Source organism: Zophobas morio, unplaced genomic scaffold (genome assembly GCF_036711695.1).
Source record: "Zophobas morio isolate AGI-343-1 ecotype UQ-CSIRO unplaced genomic scaffold, CSIRO_AGI_Zmor_V1 ptg000022l, whole genome shotgun sequence".
NCBI lineage: Eukaryota > Metazoa > Arthropoda > Insecta > Coleoptera > Tenebrionidae > Zophobas > Zophobas morio.
Genome location: NW_026972127.1, coordinates 7,314,811 through 7,340,678, shown reverse-complemented (window position 1 = coordinate 7,340,678; position 25,868 = coordinate 7,314,811). Strand labels below are relative to the sequence as shown.

Here is a 25,868-nt window from a genome sequence, read left to right as displayed (position 1 = left end):
TTAGTTTTACCTTAGCAGGTACTAGCCCCACCCACCCACCCTGTCTTGTCTTAGAAGGTATGAAAGTACTATCTAAAGTACGACTGATTTTGGCAAATGACATATCCTCTAAGAAAATAAAGAGCGGCTTTTCTTAGAGGATATGCCATTTGCCAAAATTAGTTTTACCTTAGCGTGGGCGGGGCTAGTACTTGGTAAGATAAAACTGATTTTGTCCCTATTAATCTTAATTATTTAATCAAAATACAGCTGTTTATTCCCTCCAAAAGAAAAATCATGAGGTCATCTCAAAATTTTGCCGAATAAATTCTACCCAAAATATACAAAATATGATGAGCTTTTACATCATTGCATTCATATTTTTTAGATTTGCTTAATCAGGTAGCTCAAAAAGTTAATGAATGAGACAATATATTCTATTGATTAAATCAGGAACGACTCACCCCATTTTCCCAGAAAATTTTGGGAATACAATACTGTTATTTTTAGTATTACATCTAGATATACCTAGATTGCAAAAATATTGATGACGTCATCACAAAATTCTGAGAAGTTTTGTCGAAAAAACTTTCGACCAAACTTTTAAAAAAGCTGAAACCTTCTCAGGGGCCCCAACTGTCTTTTCTTATAAGGAGAGAGTCCCAAATTTTTTTGAAGAAAGTGAACCCTTCTGGAGGTCCCAACTATCTTCTTTTTTTACAGAAGCTGAAACCTTCTCAGGGGTCCCAACTGTCTTTGATGAAAGAGGGTGAACCCTTTTCGTGGGCCCCAACGGTCCTTTTTTAGAAATCTGAAACTTTCTCGGGATACCGAACAGTTTTGCCTTTTTAAGATTGTGGAGCCTTCTCAGGGGCCCAAATGTCTTTTTTCAATATGAAACCTTCTCGGGGGCCCAAACTGTCTTTTTTAAAGAAGGTGGAACCTTCTGGGCGTACCAACTATCTTTTTTTTAAAGAAGCTGAAACCTTCTCAAAGGCCCAACTGTCTTTTTTAACAAGGTTAAACCTCCTCGGGGTTCCAAACTATTTTTTTTTTACAGAAGCTGAAACCTTCTCAGGGACCCCAACTATCTCTTTTTTATAAGAAAATGAACCCTTCTGGTGGTCCCAACTGTCTTTTTTTTTAAGAAAGTGAATTCTTCTGGTGGTCCAACTATTTTTTTTACAGAAACTGAAACCTTCTCAAGGGTCCCAATTGCCATTGATTAAAGAGGGTAAAACCTTCTCGAGGACCCCTATTATCTTTTTTTAAAAAGGTGAAAATTTATCGTGGGCCTCAACGGTCCTTTTTTAAGAATCTGAAACTTTCTTGAGGACCCGAACTGTTTTTTTTTTTAAGATTGTGGAACCTTCTCGGAGGTCCCAAGGCAAATGCCTTTTTTAACAAGGTTAAACCTTCTCGAGAGTTCCAACTGTTTTTTTTTTAAGAAAATGAACCTTTGTGGTGGTTCCAAGTATCTTTTTTTTACAGAAGCAGAAACCTTCTCAGGGGCCCCAACTATCTCTTTTTTATAAGGAAGTGAAACTTTCTCGAGAGTCCCAACTGTCTTTTTTTAAAGAAAGTGAACCCTTCTGGTGGTCCTTTCTGGATAACAGTCGTCTTTGATTAAAGAGGGTGAAACATTCACTAGGGCCCAAACTATCTTTTTTTTTAAGGTGGAATCTTCTCGTGGGCCTCAACGGTCCTTTTTTTAAGAATCTAAAAGTTTCTCGGGGACCCAAACTGTTTTTTTTTAAGATTGTGGAACTTTCACGGGGGTTTCCTCTGTATTATTTTTTAAAGAAGGAGAAACCTTCTCGGGGACTCCAAGTGTCTCTTTTTAAAGATGCTTCTCGGGGTTTCCAACTGTCTTTTTAACAGGGTTAAACCTTCTCAGGGACCCCAAATGTCTCTTTTTTTATAAGAAAATGAACCCTTCTGGTGGTCCCAATTGTCTTTTTTAACAAGGTTAAACTTTCTCGGGGGTCCCACCTGTCTTTTTTTAAAGAGGGTGAAACCTTCTCGGGGCATCGAAGTGTCTTTTTTAAAGAAGCTGAAACCTTCTCGGGGGCCCCAACTCTCTTCTTTTTTTAAGATGAAACGTTCTCGTGAACTCCACCTGTCCTTTTTTAAAAATCTGAAACTTTCTCGGGGACCCAAACTGTTTGTTTCTTTTAAGGAGGTAAAACTTTCTCGCGAGTCCCAATTGTCTTTTTTTTTAAAGCAAGTGAATTCTTCTGGTGGTCCAACTATTTTTTTTACAGAAACTGAAACCTTCTCAAGGGTCCCAATTGCCATTGATTAAAGAGGGTGAAACCTTCTCGAGAACCCCAACTATCTTTTTTTAAAAAGTTGAAACTTTCTCGTGGGCCTCAACGGTCCTTTTTTAAGAATCTGAAACTTTCTGAAGGACCTGAACTGGTTTTTTTAAGATAGTGGAACCTTCTCGGGGGTTCCAATTGTATTTTTTTTAAGAACGTGAAACCTTCTCGGGGGGGAGGGGGAAGTGTCTTTTTTAACAAGGTTAAACCTTCTCGGAGGTCTCAAATGTCTTTTTTTAAAGAAAGTGAACCCTTCTGGTGGTCCAACTGCATAACAATCGTCTTTGATTAAAGAGGGTGAAACCTTCTCTAGGGCCTAAACTATCTCTTTTTTAAGGTGGAATCTTCTCGTGGGCCTCAACAGTCCTTTTTTAAGAATCTGAAACTTTTTCGGGGACCCGAACTGTTTTTTTTTTAAGATTGTGGAACTTTCTCGGGGACTCCAAGTGTCTCTTTTTAAAGATGCTGAAACCTTCTCGGGGGCTCCAACTCTCTTTTTTCTTAAGATGAAATCTTCTCGTGAACTCCACCTGTCCTTTTTTAAAAATCTGAAACTTTCTCGGGGACCCAAACTGTTTTTTTCTTATAAGGAGGTAAAACTTTCTCGCGAGTCCCAACTGTCTTTTTTTTTAAAGAAAGTGAATTCTTCTGGTGGTCCAACAGACAACTGAAAGCTTCTCAAGGGTCCCAATTGCCATTGATTAAAGAGGGTGAAACCTTCTCGAGGACCAACTATCTTTTTTAAAAAGGTGAAACTTTCTCGTGGGCCTTAACGGTCCTTTTTTAAGAATCTGAAACTTTCTTGGGGACCCGAACTGTTTTTTTTTTTAAGATTGTGGAACCTTCTCGGGGGTTCCAATTGTATTTTTTTAAGAACGTGAAAACTTCTCGGGGGGGCGGGGGCGGGGGCAAATGTCTTTTTTAACAAGGTTAAACCTTCTCGGAGGTCCCCACTGTCTTTTTTTACAGAGGGTGAAACTTCCTTGGGGGCCCAAACTATCTCTCTTTAATATGGAGGTGAAACCTTCTCGAGAGTTCCAACTGTTTTTTTTTAAGAAAATGAACCTTTGTGGTTGTTCCAAGTATCTTTTTTTTACAGAAGCAGAAACCTTCTCAGGGGTCCCAACTATCTTTTTTTATAAGGAAGTGAAACTTTCTCGAGAGTCCCAACTGTCTTTTTTTAAAGAAAGTGAACCCTTCTGGTGGTCCAACTGGATAACAATCGTCTTTGATTAAAGAGGGTGAAACTTTCTCTAGGGCCCAAACTATCTTTTTTTTAAGGTGGAATCTTCTCGTGGGCCTCAACGGTCCTTTTTTAAGAATCTGAAACTTTCTCGGGGACCCGAACTGTTTTTTTTTTTAAGATTGTGGAACTTTCTCGGGGGTTTCCTCTGTATTATTTTTTAAAGAAGGAGAAACCTTCTCGGGGACTCCAAGTGTCTCTTTTTAAAGATGCTGAAACCTTCTCGAGGGCTCCATCTGTCTTTTTAACAAGCTTAAACCTTCTCGGGGATCCCAACAATTTTTTTTTTACAGAAGCTGAAACCTTCTCAGGGACCTCAACTATCTCTTTTTTATAAGAAAATGAACCCTTCTGGTGGTCCCAACTGTCTTTTTTAACAAGGTTAAACTTTCGCGGGGGTCCCAACTGTCTTTTTTTAAAATGGTGAAACTTTCTCGTGGACTCCAACTATCTTTTTTTTAAAGAGGGTCAAACCCTCTCGAGGGCCCCAACTGTCTTTTCTTTTTAAGAATCTGAAACCTTCCCGAAGGTCTCAACTGTCTTTTTTTTAAAAGGTTAAATCTTTTCGGAGGTCCTAACTGCCTTTTTTTAAAGAGGGTGAAACCTTCTCGGGGGCTAAAATGTCTTTTTTTTAAGAAGCTGAAATCTTCTCGGAGGCCCCAACTGTCTCTGTTTTATAAGGAGGTGAAACCTTCTCGAGAATCCCAACTGTCTTCTTTTTTAAAGAAAATGAACCTTTCTGGTTGTTCCAACTGTCATTTTTTTTTAAAGAAAATGAACCTTTCTGGTGGTCCCAACTATCTTTTTTTACAGAAGATGTAACCTTCTCAGGGATAACAATTGTCTTTTATTAAAGAGGGTGAAACCTTCTCTAGGGCCCAAACTATCTTTTTTTAAGAAGGTGAAATCTTCTCATGGGCCCCAACGGTTCTTTTTTAAGAATCTGAAACTTTCTCGGGGACCCGAATTGTTTTTTTTTTAAGATTACGGAACTTTCTCTGGGGTTCCCTCTGTATTTTTTTTTAAAGACGGAGAAACCTTCTCGGGGGCTCCAACTGTCTTTTTTAACAAGGTTAAACCTTCTTGGGGTCCCAACTGTCTTTTTTTTAAGAAAGTGAACCCTTCTGGAGGTCCCAACTATCTTTTTTTTACAGAAGCTGAAACCTTCTCAGGAGCCCCAACTATCTCTTTTTTATAAGGAGGTGAAACCTTCTCGCGAGTCCCAACTGTCTTTTTCTAAAGAAAATGAACTCTTCTGGTGGTCCCAACTGTCTTTTTTTTACGGAAGCTGAAAGCTTCTCAGGGGTCCCAACTGTCGTTTTTAACAATGTTAAACCTTCTCGGGTCTCCCAACTGTATTTTTTTTAAAGAGGGGGAAACCGTCTCGAGGGCCGGAAGTGTCGTTTTTTTTTTTAAAGCGAAACCTCGTGGACTCCAACTATATATATTTTTTAAAGAGGGTGAAACCCTTTTGAGGGCCCCAACTGTCTTTTCGTTTTAAGAATCTGAAACCTTCTCGGTGGTCCCAGCTGTCTTTTTTTAAGAAGATGAAACCTTCTCTCGGGGCTTCCAACTGTCTTTTTTTAAAGAATATGAAATCTTCTCGGGGTCCCAATGACTAGTACTTTCTATACCTATTGTTTTCACTCCGTAGAAGTTATCACAAAAAATAGATTTGTTGGACTGTACTTCAGGGGTGAGGGAAATTCTGTCGAAATAACTTTCGAGCGATTTTTTATTTTGAAAATGATTTGTAATTTGCAGGATCATACGCAAAAAAAAATATTTTTTAAATTAGTTACACACAAGAATTCAAGAAAAATCTATCGCATATATTCAATCAACTCAGTAGACATAATATAACGCATTTCACCAGCCATAATGGTGCCTTTGCTTTGCGATAAAAAAAAATAAAAGTAGGCAGTCTTTACCCAAAAATGAACGATCATTCATTAACAATAAGTGATGGGACAGCCTGTATAATCTACTATAATTATATAGGATCGTTATCTTAATTGCGATAATAGCTAGACTTACAATTTGTGACGAAATTACGTTACATAATATTACAACGTTTTAGAATAGAGTAAAAAATCGTGTAGAACAATCAATTACGAGTTTAATAGTATGTTAATCTCTCAATTTACAACACAACGCCGACAAACAATTTGTATCATTACCGAAATTACTTTGTACAAACTTTATGTCCGCATATACATAACTGCTACAAATTCAATCATAAAACATATTCCAGTTCACACAGAAATAAACCCCCAATCTCCGCATAAATCTGTTTACTGACGAAAATTGCAATTCACACAACGACTTTAACTTGTGCAACTCATTTTACGACAGCAATAACGGCCAAAGTACAAACTATGGAATTTTAGAATCTGCACAGTGGTATCATTTTGGTGTGGGTTTGTGTTTACAAAACGATCGTTCGATCGTTTTCTCAGCGGCAATAATATTTAATGATCTGCAATATACTAGTTTGATGTTCACTTTTGTAATAATTTGTAACATGTGTCTGGAAGTTGTTAATTACACACTGTGGAGCGCACTGTACTAATTTTAGACGTGGAGGAATTTTTTTCATTTGTTAGGACTTAATGGAACCCCTGGTGTGCTCCACATCTTGTGAGAGAATGCAGGAAAGGGGACATCAGTTCAACGTACTTATATTGATCAGAGTTTTAATTATACGGGGTGCGGCGAAAGCGTTAAAAAAAGCTGGTTATAATTAAAAATACCGCATGCAGTTTATAGAAGAAAAGTGTTAGAGGTTTTATATTAATAACTCGGGTCAATATTTAAAGATTTAATAGATATTGTTTCACGTTACTTTTTAACTAATTTTAGAACAAGGGCGCCTTTTACGGTGTTTGTTGTGCATAAAGTGCACTTTTAACCATGCGAAGCAAAAAAAAATGGGTAGACATACAGTCACCTTACGTTATTGTCATTGAGTGATAACCTGATAACAGAACATTACAAGAGGTAAACAATGTTGTACATTTGTACTTAGGCGCGTTATGTGTACGCGTATTAAAAACACGGTTTCAGTCATATTAAAAAAATATATAGTTAAGCTAAGTTTATTGTTGTGCACAAATATCCAGTTATATCAAGTATCTATTTATTTCGTACACTCGTACATTAGATTTCTTGGTATGGAATGTCTGATAAAATTTTGGTACAAGGTCGCAGTACCTGGCCTTGGAATGTACAATACATTTGTAATGACTATATTTAATTTTCATCTTTATTACTTCACTCATGTTTACTTTTATTTAGCGTGGCTGCTTTTCTACATGCTACTTGTTCCAACTCCTACGTTTTTCAATTAGAACGTTGTATATAACGACAGCAAAAAATTGCTTTGTTTACATATGGCATTTGGTCAGAAATTTTTTGTTAAATTAATATGAGCACTCATTCCTATAATTTTTTTTTTTTGTTTTGAGCCGGAAAATAACACGTGATTGACAATTTTTGGTTCAAGAAGCTCGTGTTGGCCACGGTTGTAATTAACAAAGCAATGGCACTATTGACACATGATATTGACTATGAAGGCAAAATTATGTCATTTTAACATCAGTGCCTACGAATACTATGGTGATCGAGTTGAGGCTAACTCTAACTTATACTTAAAATGTTTTCCACTGACATTGACATTGACATTTCTTTTATAGGCAATGACGTCACTGGGTCCTATTTATTACTCTGGAATTTTGGCTTTATCGAACTTATTTTGTTACCAAGATACGAAGTGTTTGACAAACTAGTTGGATGAATTGTATTTTGTCTTTCGTACGAATAAAGCTACATTTCGAATTTTCAAAAAAGAGTCTTTGGACATTTTTGAGACTTTTGTTCCCATTTTTTTTTTGTTTATTTCAAAGCGCTTTCAGAGTCTTAATCTGTGAACGACTTTCCAAATATTACCATTTTTTTCGCATAGAACAACTTTCGTATTTTCAAAAAACGTTTTTGGAGATTTTTGAAAATTATGTTCGTATTTTTTTCAGTAATTAGTTTTAACTACTCCATACAAATAGAACTACCTTTAACATTTTCAAAAATTATTTTTGAAAATTTTGTTCTCATTTTCAGTTATTTCAGTAAATCCGGGAAAAGCGATTTCAGCTTCATAATCTGTGAGGAATTTTCGACATTACCAATTTCTTTCGCGTGAATAGAGCCACTTTCTTTTAAAAAATGGTTTTGGAAATTTTTAAGAACTGTTCCCATTTTTTTTTCATTTATTTCAACATAACTACTAGCAAAGCTACTTCAGATTATTCTTCTAGGAAGAATTGTCTACATACTCATACTTTCCTTCATACAAACAGAACTACCTTTCACATTTTCGAAAATAATTTTTCGAAATTTTTTAAAAGTTTGTTCCCATTTTCTTTTTTTTTTTTTTTGGTTATTTCAATACACACTGTCAAAGCGATTTCAGATATTTGATCTGTGAAGAAGTTTCTAGATATTGCCACTTTTTTAGCACGAATAAAGCCACCTTCAGCGTTTTAAAAAACGTTTTTGGACATTTTTGAGAGTTATGTTCCTATTTTTTGTTATTTCAATGCAAAGGGACTTCAGATTCTTGTTCTGAGAGGAAGTCTCTACATACTAGCATTTTCCTCCGTACGAATAGAACTTCTTTTAACATTTTCAAAAATAATTTTTGGAGGTTTTTGAAAATTTTTGGCCCATTTCTGTCGGTTATTTCAATAAATACTGTCAAAGTAATTTCAAATTCTTTATCTGTGAAGAAGTTTCTAGATAATTAGAATTTTTTTTTAGCACGAATAAAGCCACCTTCAGCGTTTTAAAAAAAATTGTTTGGATATTTTTGAGGATTATGTTCCTAATTTTTCAGTTGTTTTTTAATATCTGGCAAAGCGTCTTCAGGTTCTTGTTCTGGGAAGAATTCTGTAAATACTCACACTTTTCTTCATACGAACAATTACATACCTTTAAAATTTTCAAAAATAATTTTTGCAAATTTTTGAAAAATTTTGGTCCCATTTTTTTCGGTTATTTCAATAAACACTGTCAAAATGATTTCAGATTCTTAATCTGCGAAGAAGTTTTTAGATATTACCATTTTCTAGCAGCGTTTTCAAAAAAAGTTTTTGAGTATTTTTAATAATTATGTTCCTATTTTTCAGGCATTTCAATGTAAATACTGGCAAAGCGACTTCAGATTCTTGTTCTGAGAGGAAGTCTCTACATACAAACATTTTCCTACGTACATTTTCAAAAATAATTTTTGGAAATTTCTGAAAATTGTGTTCCCATTGTTTTCACTTATTTGAATATAACTATTGGCAAAGTGACTTCAGATTCTTGTTCTGGGAACAATTCTGTATATACTCACACTTTCCTTCATATGAACAGAACTAAATATCTTTAACATTTTGAAAAATAATTTTTGGAAATTTTTGAAAAGTTTGTTCCTATTTTTTTCAATTATTTCAATAAATACTCTCAAAGTAATATCAGATTTTTAATCTATAAAGAAGTTTATAGATATTGCCATTTTTTTAGCACGAATAAAGCCACCTTCAGCGTTTTCAAAAAACGTTTTTGGACATTTTTGAGAATTATGTTCGTATTTTTTCTTATTTAACTACTGGCAAAGCGACTTCAGATTCTTGTTCTGAGAGAGGAAGTCTCTACATGCTAGCATTTTCTCCACACAAAAAGAACTACCTTTAACATTTTCAAAAATAATTTTTGGAAATTTCTGAAAATCTTGTTTCCATTTTTTCGGTTATTTCAATCAACACTGTCAAATCGATTTCAGATTCTTATTCTGTGAAGAAGGTGCTATATATTACCATTTTTTTTCGCACGAATAAAGCCAGCTTCAGCGTTTTCAAAAAAGTTTCTCGACATTTTTGAGAATGATGTTCCTATTTTTTCAGTTATTTCAATATAACCACTGGCAAAGCGACTTCAGATTGCTGTTCTGAGAGGAAGTCTCTACAAACTAACATTTTCCTCGGTACAAATACAACTATCTTTAACATTATCAAAAATCATTTTTCGAAATTTTTGAAAATTTTGTTCCCATTGTTTCCATTTATTTGAACATAATACTACCGGCAAAGTGGCTTCAGACTCTTGTTCTGGGAAGAATTCTCTACATACTCACACTTTCCTTCATACGAACAAAATTACCTTTAACATTTTCAAAAATAATTTTTAAAACTTTTTAAAAATTTCGCTGCCATTTTTTTCGGTTATTTCAATAAATACTGTCAAAGTGATTTCAGATTCTTACTGTGTGAATAAGTTTCTAGATATTACCAATTTTTTTAATACGAATAAACTTTTTTTGAAATTCAGCGTTTTCAAAAAAATTTTTTTAGACATTTTTGAAAATTATATTCCTATTTTTTCAGTTATTTTTCAATATAAACTGGCAAAGTGACTTGAGATTCTTGTTCTGAGAGGAAGCCTCTACATATTAGCATTTTCCCCCATTCAAATAGAACTACCTTTAACATTTTCAAAAATAATTTTTGGAAATTTCTGAAAATTTTGTTCCCATTTTTTTCGATTATTTCAATCAACACTGTCAAATCGATTTCAGATTCTTATTCTGTGAAGAAGTTGCTATATATTACCATTTTTTTTCGCACGAATAAAACCAGCTTTAGCGTTTCAAAAAAAGTTTTTGGACATTTTTGAGAATTATGTTTCTATTTTTTCAGTTATTTCAATATAACTACAGGTAAAACGACTACAGATTGCTGTTCTGAGAGGAAGTCTCTATAAACTAGCATTTTCTTCGGTAGAAATACAACTATCTTTAACATTTTCAAAAATCTTTTTTCGAAATTTTTGAAAATTTTGTTCCCATTACTTCCATTTATTTGAATATAACTACTGGGAAAGTGGCTTCAGACTCTTGTTCTGGGAAGAATTCTCTACATATTCACACTTTCCTTTATACGAACAAAATCACCTTTAACATTTTCAAAAATATTTTTTTTAATTTTTAAAAAATTTTGCTGCCATTTTTTTCGGTTATTTCAATAAATACTGTCAAAGTAATTTCAGATTCTTACTGTGTGAAGAAGTTTCTAGATATTACCAATTTTTTCAGCACGAATAAACTTTTTTTGAAATTCAGCGTTTTCAAAAATTTTTTTTTGGACATTTTGAAAATTATGTTCCTATTTTTTCAGTTATCTTTCAATATAAACTGGCAAAGTGACTTTAGATTCTTCTTCTGAGATGAAGTCTCTACATTCTAGCATTTTCCTCCGTACAAATAAAACTACCTTTACCATTTTCTAAAATAATTTTTGGAAATTTTTGAAAATTTTGTTCCCATTGTTTTCACCTATTTGAATATAACTACTGCCAAAGTGACTTCAGATTCTTGTTCTCTACATACTCGCACTTTGCTTCATACGAACTACCTTTGAGATTTTCAAAAATAATTTTTGGAAATTTTTGAAAATTTTGTTCCCATTTTTTGCGCTTATTTCAATTAATTCTGTCAAAGTGATTTCAGATTCGTAATCTGTGAAGAAATTTCTAGATATTACCATTTTTTCTTTAACGCGAATAACGCCACGTTCAGAGTTTTCAAAAAAGTTTTTGGACATTTTTGAGATTTATGTTCCTATTTTTTTCAATTATTTCAATACTTCAGGAGAGAGGACGTTCATTTAACGATCAGTTGATTGAATAAAAACAAGATACAGCCGAGACATCCAGAGAATTAAAGATGATAATAATTGATGACGCATTTTAATGAATAAATAAATAAATTCAACACTTTATCGTTTAATAACGAATAAGAATGAATTATTTCAAGGGAAATATAATTTTATTAATATCCTTGAAAGCTGTTAAAAAATCTTACACGAATTGATCAGTTTGTCCTTAATTTTCAAACTGTGATATTTCATTTTTCACCCTGTATTTTATGACTACATCTTGCTCTATTTCTTCTCATTCTTTCAATTTGCAGATGTGTTTCTTAAAAAATTGGTCTAAAGTTATTTGGGCAGAACTTGAAGTCATACATTCAAACAATTCTTAGAAAAAAAATTGTACAAGAATATGGAATTCGAACTCGCACGCGCAGAACGTCCAGAAAACATGAGGCTAGACAGCAATAAAAAAAGAGAGCAAAAATAAAATACGGTGTTCTTTCTATTTGAAAAACTGAAATATCATATTTCAAAATTAACTTTTTTAGTATAAACACTATGTATATTTTTAAACTAACCCTAATGATTTTTTTTTCTGAAGCCTTCCATCGCTAAAACATTTCATCAAAATTGGAATAACGTCACAACGAAATTTTAAAAATAAACTTTGATTACAAAACCTAAGAGGTGCTCAGAATATGTAAAAATATATAGGGTATTCCATTAAAAAAAGTTATGTGTTACGCCTTAAAACAGTTGTAGACAATAATTTTAGTACATATATGGTCCTCAAAAAAACATACAACTTTAGTTTTTATTCCTTTATTTTTTTAGTTCTAATTAATGAGGTATCAAGAAGCGCGCGCTTACTGACTCACCCTGTATATGTCAAAAAAATCAAAATTCTACCAGAAAATGCATGTTTTTTACATCGTTCTTAAATTATGAACGAAATCAGTTCAAACCATTGTTTTTTTTTTGTCACTATTGTCGAAAAATGTTCGGACAAGTTTTTCATAATTTTCTAAAAACTTGAAAAACCAAAAATACTTGATTATTTCGCACTTTCTAGTTTTAATTAGCAAAATAATTCATTTTATAGACTTCCGGAAAAAACGAAATACAATAGAATAAACAAATTAGAAGCTTCATTTTCCTGTAATGGGATTTTTCAAATACTTGACTCTAGACATTTTGAAAATTTTCATGGCGGTACAAAAAATTAAAACAATTAGTAACCAAGTCAATTCTTACTGTGTCATACAACCGTTAAATAAACATTTAGTTACTGAAGTTTTGTTTAGCCGCAACAAATGTTCAACAATGCACCCGGAACTAATTGAGAAACTACTATAAATGTAACGCCTTTGAATAGACCATTCAGTAAATCATTTGCGAACAGATGATCGTTGAGAAAGCAGATTTCCGCGACCTTGGATGAAATAAATCACATCTGGGTGAAAACAGCGTGAACTCTGTCAGCAAAATTTGCGTGCGACATTTATTACAATACATTCCCATGCTCTCTCAACAGGTGGGTTAATATAACCTAATTTAAAAAAACCCAAACTAAATGAACGATCTAATTATATCAGTGTCGACAAACAGTTTTTTTCGAGCCTGGACATTACGAAATTCGTAATTTTTTGGTTTAATGATTGATTTCCTCGTTTCTCAATAACGCGCCAACCGCCGAGTTCCGAGCGACTAAATCTGCTCCATTCTGCAGTGAACCGCAACGCTTTGGATAAGTTTCTCCAAAAGCGTCCCAAAAAGCCGACCACTTCGTATCTTGTTAGAGAGACGCTTTTTTGCGCTCAACTAAACCCAACGACGTCAGTAAAACGAAAAACATGTTTTCGTGGGACCAAGTCAAAGTATCGTTCAGAGAAAAATTCTCAAACAGAGGATTTTAGCTGATTTAATTTTAAATACCTGCCCGATATAAAGTACCTTGTAATTTTTAAATAAACGACGTTTCGTTACTGCAGCATCAGCAAACACGCTAGATAACGAGACCCTCCAACAAAATCACATGGAATTATCTACGGACAGGTAAATGCAAATTATCGTCACAACATAAATTGCGGGACGAAAATAAATCTGGATTTTGTTCGGAGTTCGTGCGCCGATTGACGACACTGAAAGTGGTGAAGGTCCGCCGTTATCGCTGTGAAAATTGTACAGATAATAGCGAAATTCCGAATCGGTAAATATTGACAGGAGTGACGCGATGTGTGCAACACGTGATTATTTTTATTTGGCGTTTCGATTTTTGTGTTTTCATGTTGCCGACGATTTCCGGCGTGGGAAGGGGGTTTTTAGTGAGGAAGTGCGATCGCTGAGCTGTTTGATTACGATATTATTTTAAACTTTGACGGTGACATCCGAAATCTATAAAAAGTTCGTGGGTCTAATTTTAGCAGGCGCCGAGCACACCTCTGGGTTGGAGTGCAGCTGGGAAGGGAGCTTTTACAACGAATGTTTGTTTAACAAGGCAAAATTGGTTTAAAGATTTACTTAGCAAAATTTTGAACTGACGTCAGCAAATTTTTGGTGGCGATGGTCCGAATGTGGTCAGCGATATTCTTAAAATACAACTAAAATTGTCTAACAATCTGAGTAATGAAATGGCCAACAGAAATGGAGGACCTACTTTTTAATATACTGCAACCTACGAAGTGTAGAAAACATGAAATTAACCATTCGTTAAATGCATGTTACAATACTTCCTTTGTTTATGCTCGAACCGTAAAAATGCAAAAATGAAATTATTTAAAATTGATGTCAAATTAGTTTACGTCTAGGGGTGGCTTTATATCCTTGAACACGATTCAATAATTTTCAGAAATGACGTTAACCACTTTCTAGAAAGGATAAATTAAAAAACTTTGGCTAAGTTTGAATGAGCGTTGTTTAGGTGATTAGGTATAAGTCAACACGAACATACCTTGAGTAAATATTACGTGAGCTGTCATTTGAGTTATAAATGTATTGATCGAAGAATGCATTACCCGAGTGTTTTACAATGGTAATTGTACAATAATCATCAGGAAATCTGGGTTGACTGCAGAGATAATGTTAACTGTGGTCAATTATCACATTAACCACAACACAATGCCACTATAGACCTATATTAATATGGTAAAACGTTCGAATTTATACAATTATGTTTTACGAATTATCAGTAAAAATAAATCGACTAAACGTTCAAACCAAAATTTATGCATTTGATTATTCCGCTATAATTTGAATTACAGTCGAATTTTCATAACTCGAACTATGATGAAAGAGTTCAAGTTAGTGTGTAGTGCCTATGTTTATAAATACAGGGTCTTTTTTATTTGATACAAACCCCGTAACTTTTTTATTTTTAAAGATAAACCTACAGTTCTTTAAGCAGACTTGGATAATTTTAAAATATGTTTAATGGTAAGCACAACCCTTATTTGTCACTTTCGGTAGAACCAGAAATGACACCAAATGGATCACTTGGTATAATTTTTTATAAATGGAAAGCTTGCTTTTTTTACTACAAGAAATCAAAGAATCAATAGTTTTAAATCAATAATAAAAAAATTATTTGGTAAAATAAGCCAAAAACTTATTTAAATTTAACTAAAATTTGTCTTTCTTTCAAATTCCTAAAAAAATACCAGAGAGTTCCCAAGATTGTAAGATAGTTGTTCTGAATTAAAATATAGGGACTCTCAAGGTTCAAAGCAAAACATCGGGGTTTTCAAAGGTTCTTTCAAAAACACCAACCTTATTTCAAATTTTTCCAAGTTTAGTTGAAATTTCTTGAAAAAATAGAACATCTAAGGATCTCCTAACATTTTTTGAAACTCTTCCCAAGATAAGACAAGATTATTAGAGATTTTTTCAAATTTCTCCAAAAAAAAACACACACCTGAAGGTTTCCAATTTTCTTATAAGTTAGTGCTTACATAAGGGGCTTCTAACTTTTTTCAAATTCTTTCCAAGTTTAGTCCAAATCTCTTTAAAAAATAAAACACCAAAGGATCCTGAGATCCTTTCAATTTAATTCTTAAATAAAAACACCAGGGTGTCCTAAGATTTTTTGAAACTCTTCCCCAGATAAAACAAGGTTTTTCGAGATTCTTTCAAATATCTTAAAAAAATAACACCAGAGGGTTCTCAATTTTCTTGGACATTAGTGCTCTCAAAATTCAAAGCAAAAACATCGGAGTTTCCAAATTTTTTTTCAAAAAACAAAACACCAAGGGCCTTCCAATCTTCTTTCAAATTCTTCCAAGATTAATTGAAATTTTTTAAACAATAAAACACCTAAATATCCTGAGATTCTTTCAATTTAGTTCATAAATGAAACACCAAGGACTCCTAAGATTCTTTGAAACTCTTCCCAAGACAAAACAAGATATTTCGAGACTCTTTTAAATTCCTTCAAAAAAAAAAAAAAAAACACCAGAGGGTCCCAAGTTTCTTGTAAGTTAGTTCTAAAATAAAACGTAAGAAACTCTCAAGGTTCTAAACAAACATAGGGGTTTCCAAAGGTTCTTTCTAATTCTTTTTCAAAAAATAAAACACCATTGGTCTCCCAACGTTCTTCAAATTCTGTCCAAGTTTAGTTCAAATCTCTTTAACAAATAAAACACCAAGGGATCCTGAGATCCTTTCAATTTGATTCTTAAATAAAAACACCAGGGTCTCCTAAGATTTTTTGAAACTCTTCCACAGATAAAACAAGGTTCTTCGAGATTCTTAAAAATATCTTAAAAAAGAAAACACCAGAGGGTTCTCAATTTTCCTAAACATTAGTGCTTAAATAAAACATAAGAGCTCTCAAAGTTCAAAGCAAAAACTTCGGAGTTTCCAAAGATTTTTTCAAATTTCTTTTCAAAAAGCAAAACACCAAGGGCCTTCCAATCTTCTTTCAAATTCTTCCAAGTTTAATTGAAATTTTTTAAAAGAATAAAACACCTAAAGATCCTGAGAATCTTTCAATTTAGTTCATAAATAAAACACCAGGGACCCCTAAGATTCTTTGAAACTCTTCCCAAGACAAAACAACTTTCTTCGAGATTCTTTTAAATTTCTTCAAAAAAAAAACACTAGAGGGTCCCAAGTTTCTTGTAAGTTAGTTCTAAAATAAAACGTAAGAAACTCTCAAGGTTCTAAACAAACATAGGGGTTTCCAAAGGTTCTTTCTAATTCTTTTTCAAAAAATAAAACACCATTGGTCTCCTAACCTTCTTCAAATTCTTTCCAAGTTTAGTTCAAATCTCTTTAACAAATAAAACACCAAGGGATCCTGAGATCCTTTCAATTTGATTCTTACATAAAAACACCAGGGTCTTCTAAGATTTTTTGAAACTCTTCCACAGATAAAACAAGGTTCTTCGAGATTCTTTAAAATATCTTAAAAAAGAAAACACCAGAGGGTTCTCAATTTTCCTAAACATTAGTGCTTAAATAAAATATATAAGAGCTCTCAAAGTTCAAGGCAAAAACTTCAGAGTTTCCAAAGATTTTTTCAAATTTCTTTTCAAAAAGCACAACACCAAGGGCCTTCCAATCTTCTTTCAAATTCTTCCAAGATTAATTGAAATTTTTTAAAAGAATAAAACATCTAAAGATCCTGAGAATCTTTCAATTTAGTTCATAAATAAAACACCAGGGACCCCTAAGATTCTTTGAAACTCTTCCCAAGACAATACAACTTTCTTCGAGACTCTTTTAAATTTCTTCAAAAAAAAACACTAGAGGGTCCCAAGTTTCTTGTAAGTTAGTTCTAAAATAAAACGTAAGAAACTCTCAAGGTTCTAAGCAAACAGAGGGATTTCCAAAGGTTCTTTCTAATTCTTTTTCAAAAAATAAAACACCATTGGTCTCCCAACCTTCTTCAAATTCTTTCCAAGTTTAGTTCAAATCTCTTTAACATATAAAACACCAAGGGATCCTGAGATCCTTTCAATTTAATTCTTAAATAAAAACACCAGGGTGTCCTAAGATTTTTTGAAACTCTTCCCCAGATAAAACAAAGTTTTTCGAGATTCTTTCAAATATCTTAAAAAAATAACACCAGAGGGTGCTCAATTTTCTTAAACATTAGTGCTTAAATAAAACATAAGAGCTCTCAAAGTTCAAAGCAAAAACATCGGAGTTTCCAAAAGTTCTTTCAAATCCTTTTTCAAAAAACAAAACACCAAAGGCCTTCCAATCTTCTTCCAAATTCTTCCAAGATTAATTGAATTTTTTTTTTTAATAAAACACCTAGAGATCCTGAGATTCTTTCAATTTAGTTCAGAAATGAAACACCAAGGATTCCTAAGATTCTTTGAAACTCTTCCCAAGACAAAACATGATATTTCGAGACTTTTTTAACTTCTTTAAAAAAAAATACCAGAGGGTTCCCAAGTTTCTTGTAAGTTAGTTCTAAAATAAAACGTAAGGAACTCTCAAGGTTCTAAGCAAACATAGGGGTTTCCAAAGGTTCTTTCAAATTCTTTTTCAAAAATAAACACCATTGGTCTCTCAACCTTCTTCAAATTCTTTCCAAGTGTATTTCAAATCTCTTTAACAAATAAAACACCAAGGGATCCTGAGATTCTTTCAATTTAATTCTTAAATAAAAACACCAGGGTCTCCTAAGATTTTCTGAAACTCTTCCACAGATAAAACAAGGTTCTTCGAGACTCTTTCAAATATCTTTAAAAAAAAACACACCAGAGGGTTCTCAATTTTCTCATACATTAGTGCTTAAATAAAACATAAGAGCTCTCAAAATTCAAAGCAAAAACATCGGGGTTTCCAATGGTTCTTTCAAATTCCTTTTCAAAAATCCAAGGGGCTCCCAACCTTCTTTCAAATTCTTCCAAGTTTAGTTGAATTTCTTTAAAAAATAAAACACCTAAGGATCCTGAGATTATTTCAGTCTAGTTCCGAAATAAAACACCAAGGACTCCTAAGATTCTTTGAAACTCTTCCCAAGAAAAAACAACGTTCTTCAAATCTCTTTAAAAAATAAAACACCAAGGGATTCTGAGATTCTTTCAGTTTAGTTCAGAAATAAAAACACCAGGGTCTCCAAAGATTTTTTGAAACTCTTCCCAAGATAAAACAACGTTCTCCGATAATCTTTCAAATTTCTTCAAAAAAAAAACACCAGAGGGTTCTCAATTTTCTTATACATTAGTGCTTATATAAAACATAAGGGCTCTCAAGCAAAAACACCGGGGAATTCTTGAGGTTCTTTTAAATTCTGGTACGATACAAATCTGTTCAAAGAACAAAGGGCCTATTCCAAAAATAAAAAAGTTACAGAGGTTGCATCAAATAAAAAAGACACCCTGTATATCCTTCAACTATTAGGATATTTGACAATCATTTGACGGTAAAAAAATCTAGTTGCTGAAGTGCGATTGTGTATTGTTTTATTGACACAGTAACTTTGATAAAACTTTATAGACTGACATAGAGGGTCAAGAATTAAGAGTAGTGCAATTTTGAAAACATTTATAGAGTTGCATTTTTTGTTTCCACCGGTACATTTCTGGGAAGCGCCTGTTTTTATCTCTATCTTTTGCAATTCTCGAAAATGCATTTTATCGATCTGGAGGATTATTTTAAACAAACAACTTTTATCATATCTGGAAATAATAACTGCTGCACTTATTAAACTGGGTCAAAATTTATATTTCCTCAAACTAGTTAGAGTTTCGCAAAGTTTTACTGCGACTGATAATCAATTTTTGAAATATACAGTGACACAAAAAAATACATCTAAAAACATAACTCACTTTTAATAAAAGCGCTGCCCTAAATCTTTCTTAATTCAAGACTTTGTGTGTGCATGACCATACACAAAGGTTGCCGATTAATAGGTGAATGATCAATACAGTGAAATAAAATTTTCATCTTCTGAAATAAATATTAGCACATCATATTGACTTTTACTCACATGATACGTTAATTTGATTACAAAACCATGCCTTTTTATTGTATTGTACATTGTACGGTAACCAGAAAAAACCTATCTTAAATCAATATTACCACATATCATCACTAAAAATTACTTAGAAGTTGTTACTACTTTTCATTGTCATTCTAGATACGAAAATAAGAAAAATATGTATCAAATTAGATTACTTATTGACTGTTAATTAATGTTGATGGAAAATCGTATGCAGTTGAAATGGGTTAGAATTAAGTGCATTGTTTTAATATTTATTACTTGTTTGTTTTTAGTGGGCATAATTACATTCAAATAGAAAATACCTATTAGTTCGTATCACAAACAAATTATAAATTAAAATTTTTCATTTGTCCCGTTAAAAGGCAATAACATTCGAACATTAAAAATTAAACAAGTCAACAAATTTTCGACGTTTAACCGCTTTCCAACTGAAGGCATTATGAAGAATAAATCAATCAGTTCACAAAGTTGTCCAACTTTTCCAGTGGAAAAGTCGTTATAGTGACATTAAGTATCTAAATGATTGAAGTTTATTGGAAGACCCCTTGTGTGCTTTCGTCAACCGTCGTTCAAATTTTCTACTTCATACAGTATTTCATTTGCGTTTCGTTCTAATCATGAACTTGATCGGTTAAAAATTTGATAAATGTATGCGGTATAATCACCATAAAGTATTTATAATTTCAAATTAGTTATTATACATAGGTACGTAGGTATATAGACAGATACTCAAATGCAGATAATATATTCTGAGAACGAGACTGAACGAGAAAGAAAACCTACCACGAAGTTTCGATCTGAGAAAGAGGAAAATGCTAAACGGCGACAGGGTTAGTTAAATTAAACGAAATAAGTTTGGGCAAGTGAAGGGATAATTAGGGTGTAAATGAAGCGAATTTATATAGCCGGTGATTATCGCCACCATTGTGCGAACATACAAGACTGTGAATTTTACGTTCTCCCTTATCGAGATCTAGAATACGCAAAGTAACCGCAGTTATTTTGCATTAGCGAAAATCTGTTGTACTTTATAGCGATCAATAATGTGAAAAAATTACAACATTTTTCGCAGTTCTGCATTGAAAAAAGTCATTGTAAATTCACGAGTCCAGCACGTCATCTATGAATTTTAAAAGAAAACTGGTGTGATATTTCAATTCAGTGATTACATTGTAAAAAGTTTCTTTATGGCGAAATTGCTTTTGATAATGTGGTTTTTTATTCCTTTGTGTGTGTACATCTGATCAATATATACACTCAGCTCTCATCAGTTAAATAAATTGATCACAATAGCTTGTAAATACGATCAAAGCACTGTGACTTCGAGTAAAAATTGGTGTGTTTACGATTTTCCCCAGTGATCATTCATTGACGCATTGCAGAGTCGTCCCTCATTATGTTTTATTTTTAATTTGCGTACATTATGGAAATTATTAACTTTAGTCACTTTTTATTCAAATGTTGTTAAGCAATAGAGCCAATATTTACTCTACGCTATAATTATTGTAAATTTACATAATTAGTTTTCTCAGTGTAGTGATAACGTGAAAAAACTTGTAAAATTTGTTTCAATGTTTGCCAAGAAAAATTTCTCGGGTCATACACATATATGTGATAAAAACTAAATTTAATGACAAGTTCACAAGTACACAAAAATAAAATTTTAACTTAATATAATAACTTAAACTTAAAAACCGGTCTTCATATGCAAAACTAACTCTGAAAAAAGAAAATTTTACATTTCTGTTTTATTACTTAAAAATTATTACAATACATAAAAATATAGCCAAATGTCAGAAAACTATTTTTAAAAGCCTTTCACAATTCTTGTAAAACACTAAAAATGTCAGAAGATTTCTCAGAATACACATCAGTGAAAAACGATCAAAACACGATTTGGATTTCAACACCCTCTATATACGTCAATGATGATTTGAATGGTGCAGAAAGATTCAGAGCTTTTTTATATCCGAAGGAAATTACGTTACCCAAGGGAAGATGCTAGTCGAGATTAACAATGCAGGCAGCTTTATTGGGCTGATTATTATTTTTAGAACTCTTTTAGAAGGTTGAACTAGCTGACTATTAATATTACACCTAAAGTGAGTCTCGCGTTAATAAGAAGATCCAAACGTAATTTTATTAATTAAAGTTTAAGCAATATCTCTTAACTTACTTGTAATAATAATGATGATAACTGCGTTGCAAACTGTTATATTTTAATACTGTTGACAGAAATTATAAATTTTATTCTTATCAGTTTAAATTATAACGTGGTTTTAACTAAGACTCGTTTTACGAATCTTGTGAGGGTTTGCAATAGTTTTATTCAGATTTTTTCTGAAATTACATATATTCAATTTGACTTAAAAAAATTATATACAAAGAAACGTTTCAAAGACAGTATTTTGAAAAAAAAATAATACTACAACATTCGTTATTAAATACTCATCAGATATCCAAAATTTTAATAGATCACCATTGAACTAAAAAATTGATCTAAACTTATTTAGAAGCCCCTTAACCAAAATCAGTTAGACAAGTCAAGTTTTTAGATAAATTAAATTTTATTTTATGATAACCCCTGTGTATTAACATAAACAGATGATTTATTCAACTGTAGGTTAATGTATATTATAAAAAAGAAAGATCAAATATCTGTTTCAAAAACAAAACATAAAGGATCCTTAAGATCCTTTCACATTCTTTAAAAATCTGGGACGGCAGACAGACAGACAGACAGACGGACTCACAGACAGACAGACAGATAGACGGAAACGGGACACCTATTTCTTCGTACTGTAGGAGCCATGGAAGGTCGAGAAAACGTAAAAGTAGAGAGTCGGCCGACGGACTTGATTACAATACTTCCTCCGCTTATGCTCGGGAAGTAAAAAAAGAGTCGAGATTTTCAAAACTATTTCTATTCTTTCAAAAATAAAAAGAAGAGGTTCTCAAAATTTTTTCTCATTCTATAAAAAAAAAAAACTTGTTTCAAAAACAAAACACGAGAGATCCCCGAGATTCTTTCACAATCTTTAAAATAAAAGGCACTAGCCCCCACCGGATTCTTACATATTCTTTAAAAATATATAGTCGGAATATAGGGTTCCTTCACATTCTTTCAAAAATAAAACACCAGGAGCCCCCATCTTTTCAAATTATTTCAAAAACAAAACAAGGATCCCCAAGATTCCTTCATTCCCATTCTTTAAAATAAAAAGTCACTAGAGACTCCCCCAGATTTTTCTCATATTAAAAAAATATGTATGTATACAAGGGGTCTCTAAGACTCTTTGAAACTATTTCAAAAATTAAATACAAGACTTCCAGAGATTCTTTCACATTTTTTAAAAAAAAGGTGCTCTGGATCGGGATTCCAGGATTCTGTAACATAAAAAAATATACACTCAATGGGTCTCTAAGACCCTTCCAAACTCTTTGAAAAACTTACACAAGGACCCTCAAAATTTTTTGACAATCTTAAAAAAAAAGATACAAAGGACATTTAAGACTCTTTCAAACTCTTTTGCTCCGGATGTCCAAGATCCTTTCACATTCCAAAAAATTATTACCTAGCACCAATAAAACTCATTCAAACGCAAAACACCAGGAATCCCCAACATTTCTTCAACTTGTTTCAAAAAGAAAACAAGGGATCCTCAAGATTCTTTCACATTCTTAAACAAAAACACATCGGATCCTCAAGATTCTTCCACATTCCTTCAAAAATAAAATACAAGGAGTTTACAAGATTCCTCCACAAAAAAAAAAACACCAAGTAGTCCCCAAGACTCTTTCAAACTCTTTGAGAAACTAACACAAGGGCTCTAAGATTTTTTCACATCCTTCAAAAAAAGACACAAAGGGTATTTACGACTTTTTCAAACTCTTTTACTCCGGATGTCCAAGATGTAAGGGATCCCTAAGATTCTTTCACATTCTTCAAAAAAATACTAGGGGCTTCTAAGACTCTTTCAAACTCTTTCAAAAACCAAACAGAAGAGCCGTCAAGACTCTTACATATTCGAAAAAGAAAGACACTTCGGATCCTCAAGATTTGTCCATATACTTTCAAAAATAAAATACAAGAACTTCTCAAAATTTTTTCACATTCTATAAAAAACACAAAAACTACAAAAGCTCTTTCAAAAATAAAACACCAAGAGCCCCCAACATCTTTTGAACTTGTTTCCAAAACAAAACACAAGTGATCCCCACGATTCTTTCGCATTCTTCAAAGTAAAAAGCAGTAGCCCCCACCAGGTTTTTTCATATTAAAAAAAATATGTACAAGGGATCCCGAAGACTCTTCTAAAATTTTTCAAAAATAAAATTATAAGGGTCCCTAAAATTCTTTCACATTCTTAATTAAAAGATCAACGGGATCCCAGGATTCTTTCACATTCTTTCAAAATTCAAACACAAGGGGTGTCCAAGATTCTTTCACAAAAAAAAAACGCAAGTGGTCCCTAAGACTGTTTCAAACTTTTTCAAAAACTAACACAAGGGCTTCAAGATTTTTTCACATTCTTCAAGATTCTTTCACATTCTTAAAAAAAAGACACTCTGGATCCCCATCACATTCTTTCAAAAATAAAATCCAAAGAGTTCTCAAGATTCCACATTCCACATGGGGTCCCCAAGATTCTTTCACATCTTTCAAAAATCGAACACAATTTTAAAATGATTCTTTTAAAATCAATGGACCAGAAGCTCCCAAGAGCTTTTCAAGTTGTTGCAAAAACAAAATTCATTGGTCCCCCAGGACTATTTCTTATTCTTTGAAAAAAGATACCAGGACCTTCAACATTTTTACATATTCTGTCAAAATATTGGTCGAAACTTATTTAAACAGAACTTCCCTTGCTCCTGAAGCACAAGCAGTTAAACAAGTCCAGTTTCTTATCTAAATCATAAAATTTGACAGCTAACAGAGCATGTCCGTATGTTCGTAATAAAATTTTGTGATGACGTTATCAGTTTTCAAGTGGGGATAATACCTAAATGTAGTAATATTAATACATATGATTGTAACACGAATATCAAAAGTATTGTGTTCGGAAAAATTAATAATCATTTTAAAATGATTCTATTAATCCACCACAGATACGGAAACACATTTTTAGAATTTACTTGGTAAAATTTCGAGATGATGTAACCAATTGTTTGGTGGGGATGGATGATGAACAGACAAATTTTAGTTAGCGTTTTATCATCTACACGTTAATCCTAAAGCACACTTAGAATTTCACAATCTGCTAAATAATTTCGAAAATTACTGGTCCAATAAAACTGCCAAGAGATCGAGAGAAACGGTGGACCTACCTTTTCAAATTTTAAAAACTTACGCTCCGAAAGTAAAAACATGTATAGTGTATAGTGCGCCAACAAGAAAAGTGATTTTACAATTTCGACTCCTCCACCAACCTTGTCAACGAATAATGCAACTTATTCGATGCAAGTTTATGACACCATCCCGACTGAAATAGCGGCTCTTTGTTGTGTTTGGCTGGCACGCTTCTCCTAAACAGGACCGGCTTACTTTACTCTTTGTTCACAGACAAGGGGCTTGTAAAGTCAAAATCATAAAACCACAATTTTCGTTGGAGCACTATAAAAAAATCTGCGAGATATTATAATAATAGCCCTTTCCTATGCAACAGTTACTGGATATTCGTGTAGGTAGCCAATAACCGCCTGTCAACACGAATATCATAATATCCCCATTACATAACGAATTAAACGCAAAACCCCCAACTACACGATTTCCTCTAGTTCCGCAGCAACAAATATCACGCATGATCCTTCAGCCCAGTCGCCCTACTCTACCTTATCGCACCTAGCCACTTTGTTCTCGTGTTTGTCGAGTAAATGTGGGTCAGCCCAGTGAAAAGGTTGAAGATCAATTAGACCCAACTCTTGCCCGAAGTTAAATCAGTGTAGGTGCTCAGACCAGACCAGTCTGACTACCACACACGATCTTTGTTAACTAAGGCCAAGGAAACGAAGGTCGTTAAACCTCTCCTTAAGAAGCAGCGTGCATAATTCAGGTGTGCTTACGATAGAGACCCCATTGAGCCTGGCCATGTCTTGGGTTAAATTTAGCCGTTGATGTCGCCAAAATTATGTCATCAGCGCGGAATTTCATTCACTTAGCGGTCTACTTATGCTGGGTTCGGTCTACGTGCAACAAATTTTGTGCAGAAGGTTCTCGGTGTACAGTGTGACTTAAGTCACCGGACGCTTAAGTCACCAAGGGTGAAGACAACGAAAACCAAAGTGCCTACCGGTGCTGTAGAGGTTGGCCAGCTCCTGGGCGCCCTTATGCTGGGGTCCCCACCTCGGCCGGGTCTTCTCCTCCTGGGTGACGGCGCAGTTGGCGTTGGGGTCGTCCTCCAGCATCGAGTTCTCCAGGATCTGCTGCTCAGTCTTGACGGGGGCCAGGATCTTGTTGGCCATGAGGTCCAGGTGCTGGTCGGCGAGGACCTCCTTGACGCGCTTCGAACAGGTCAAAGGGAGGGCCATCTCTGGAGGCGGCACGCACATGCATGTGTCACAACCCAGAACGATCACAGACAGACAGGTCGACTTTCATGTCGAGGGTCGCCAAGGAAGCGGCGCGACGTCACAGCACACTGCACGCACACGACGATGCCACAGCGCGACTGCCGCGAGTT

The 25,868-nt window shown here is 33.6% G+C and overlaps 1 protein-coding gene across 1 annotated transcript in view; it reads right to left on the bottom strand.

The window, feature by feature from the left end:
* LOC135133420 (plasmanylethanolamine desaturase 1) overlaps window positions 1-25,868 on the bottom strand; it is a 47,264-nt gene extending 21,396 nt beyond the window's left edge. Inside the window, exon 1 of the mRNA XM_064061803.1 lies at window positions 25,479-25,868. Coding sequence (XP_063917873.1) covers window positions 25,479-25,737 — 259 coding nt within the window. The 5' untranslated portion in view covers window positions 25,738-25,868. The remainder of the gene's footprint in view (window positions 1-25,478) is intronic.